A 2,203-nucleotide genomic window follows, 5' to 3' on the forward strand; every position below is an offset into this window, starting at 1 on the left:
GTATTTCGATCATCTCCCTAGCTATATATATATATCATGTTATAAATGATGTAAAACTTAATGCTAAAGTAAAATTTCTATTTTTTTGAGTTGGTTTTCAACAACATAGTGCATATTTCTTGTTTATACTCAATGCGAGGATGTATACAAATATATATATAAGCTGTGTATTGTAAAACTGAGAAAAACAAAGACTTGCGTGTAAGTTGTTTTTATTGATTTGAAGCGTACAATATAAATAGATAGATGATAGAATATGCAGCTAAAAACAAGGACCATTAAACAACTAACTCTTCTAATGCAGTTCTACTTCTACGTGTCTACATATGCCATTTCTAAAACTTCTCCACGACTATGCATACTAATTCAACATGCACATACTTTAATTATTTTAAAACAATCTATAAGTTTCAAAATAATTCCAACAATCACCCCCTTAGTTTTGAAACTTATTTAGGCAACTCCATTACTCCCAGTAATCTGCGCATTCTTTCAAATTGGATAGTAGTGAGAGCTTTGGTCAGGCAATCTGCTCGTTGCATATCACTACTCACATGCTTGACAATGATCTCCTTTCTCTCAACACATTCTCAAATATAATGGTAGCGTTTGTCTATATGTTTACTACGCCCATGAAATGTACAAGATTACTGGACCCATATTTTCACCTGTTAGCTTGCTGAGCAGATTCCTCAGCCAAACAGCTTGACAAGCTGATGTCGTCCCTGCCATAAACTCTGCCTCGCACGAAGACAAGGCCACACACCTTTGTTTCTGTCATCTGTTTGTCCTCCAAAATCGCTATTCGAGTATCCTGTAAGCATATTGTTTCCAATATCCCTCGAATAAACCACGCCGTAGTTAATTGTACCCTTGACGTACCTGAGTATACGCTTTACAGCATTCATATGAAGAACTGTGCACTTTTCCATGAAACGGCTGACTATCCCCACAGCATAGCCATGTCGAGACATGTATGCACAAGGTAGCGAAGTCCTCCAACCAAGCTTTTGTATTCTGTTGGATCCACCAGTTTCCCGCCTTCGTCCTTAGTCAAATGCTCATTCGGATCCATAGGATATTTATTGGGGTTAAAAGCTTGCATTCCAGCCTTCTCCAATATTTTCTTTGTGTAAGCTGACTGTTTTAGCTCTATACAGTCCTTCATTTGTTGAACCTCCATTCCCAGATAGTACGACAACCTCCCCCAATCATTCATTTCGAACCAATCATTCATCTGTTGTTTAAATTCATTTAGTACCTGTTATTAAGAGATCGTCTACATAGACTCCAACAATGAGAGCTTCAACACCATTACTCCTGATGTACAATGCATGCTCATATGGGTACCTTGAAAAACCTAGATTCTCAAAATACTTGTTTAGTTTAGCATACCAGACACGTGGTGCTTGACGCAGACCATAAAGAGCCTTAATCAATCTATACACCAAGTGTTCTTGACCTTCTTTAATAAAGCCTTAAGGTTGAGCAACATAAACTTCTTTCTAAATTTCTCTATTTAAAAATGTTGTTTTGACATCCAAGTGGTGAATCTGCCAATCGGTCTTGGTAGCCAATACCAACAGAAAGCGAACAGTCTTGAGCCTGGTGACCGGAGCAAAAATTTCGTCAAAGTCCACCCCCTGCTCTTGTACGTATCTTTTGGAGACGAGCCTTGTTTTGTATTTTATTATTTCCCCATTAGCATTCCTCTTCAGCTTGTATATCCATTTCAGGCCTATTACTTTGCGATAAGCCGTTAATTCTGTCAGTGTCCATGTCTTATTCTGCTCAATAGACTCCATTTCGCTCAGCATTGCTATAACTCATTAGCTCATCAATTCCCATCAATAGAAGCTCATCATCGAGCTTAATTTCCTATGTCTCATTTTAAATATCAACAAGAGATTTGTAACGTCGCGGTTTACTGCTACTGTCCGAGCTTGTAGACTCTGAATGGTCTATGTTTACTGTCATCTGTGGTGTCATGGGCATGCTCCCTTTTGTCGATGGAGTCACTGCTTCATTTTCAGACTCCATACTCGTTTGTTGTGATTGAAAGCTTTCTTCTCCCCCTTTGAATAACAGTTTCTTCACTATTCTGAACATCAGGGCCAACTACAACAAACGTGGTCTGTTGATCACGATTTTCCTCTCTATGCTGATCCCATGGCCATGTTTTCCTTTCCTCGAACGCCACATC

General features: G+C 38.7%; 1 protein-coding gene across 1 annotated transcript; it reads right to left on the minus strand.

The window, feature by feature from the left end:
* Window positions 1-943: 943 nt before the first annotated feature.
* Window positions 944-1,805, minus strand: LOC141702390 (putative mitochondrial protein AtMg00820). The gene is made up of 2 exons (XM_074506085.1): window positions 1,581-1,805; window positions 944-1,261 (listed from the first exon to the last, which is right to left on the minus strand). Exons 1-2 carry the CDS (start codon window positions 1,803-1,805, stop codon window positions 944-946), a joined length of 543 nt encoding a protein of 180 aa, XP_074362186.1.
* Between the last annotated feature and the right edge of the window lie 398 nt (window positions 1,806-2,203).

The sequence above is a fragment of the Apium graveolens genome, unplaced genomic scaffold (genome assembly GCF_009905375.1).
Source record: "Apium graveolens cultivar Ventura unplaced genomic scaffold, ASM990537v1 ctg4982, whole genome shotgun sequence".
Classification (NCBI taxonomy): Eukaryota; Viridiplantae; Streptophyta; class Magnoliopsida; order Apiales; family Apiaceae; genus Apium; species Apium graveolens.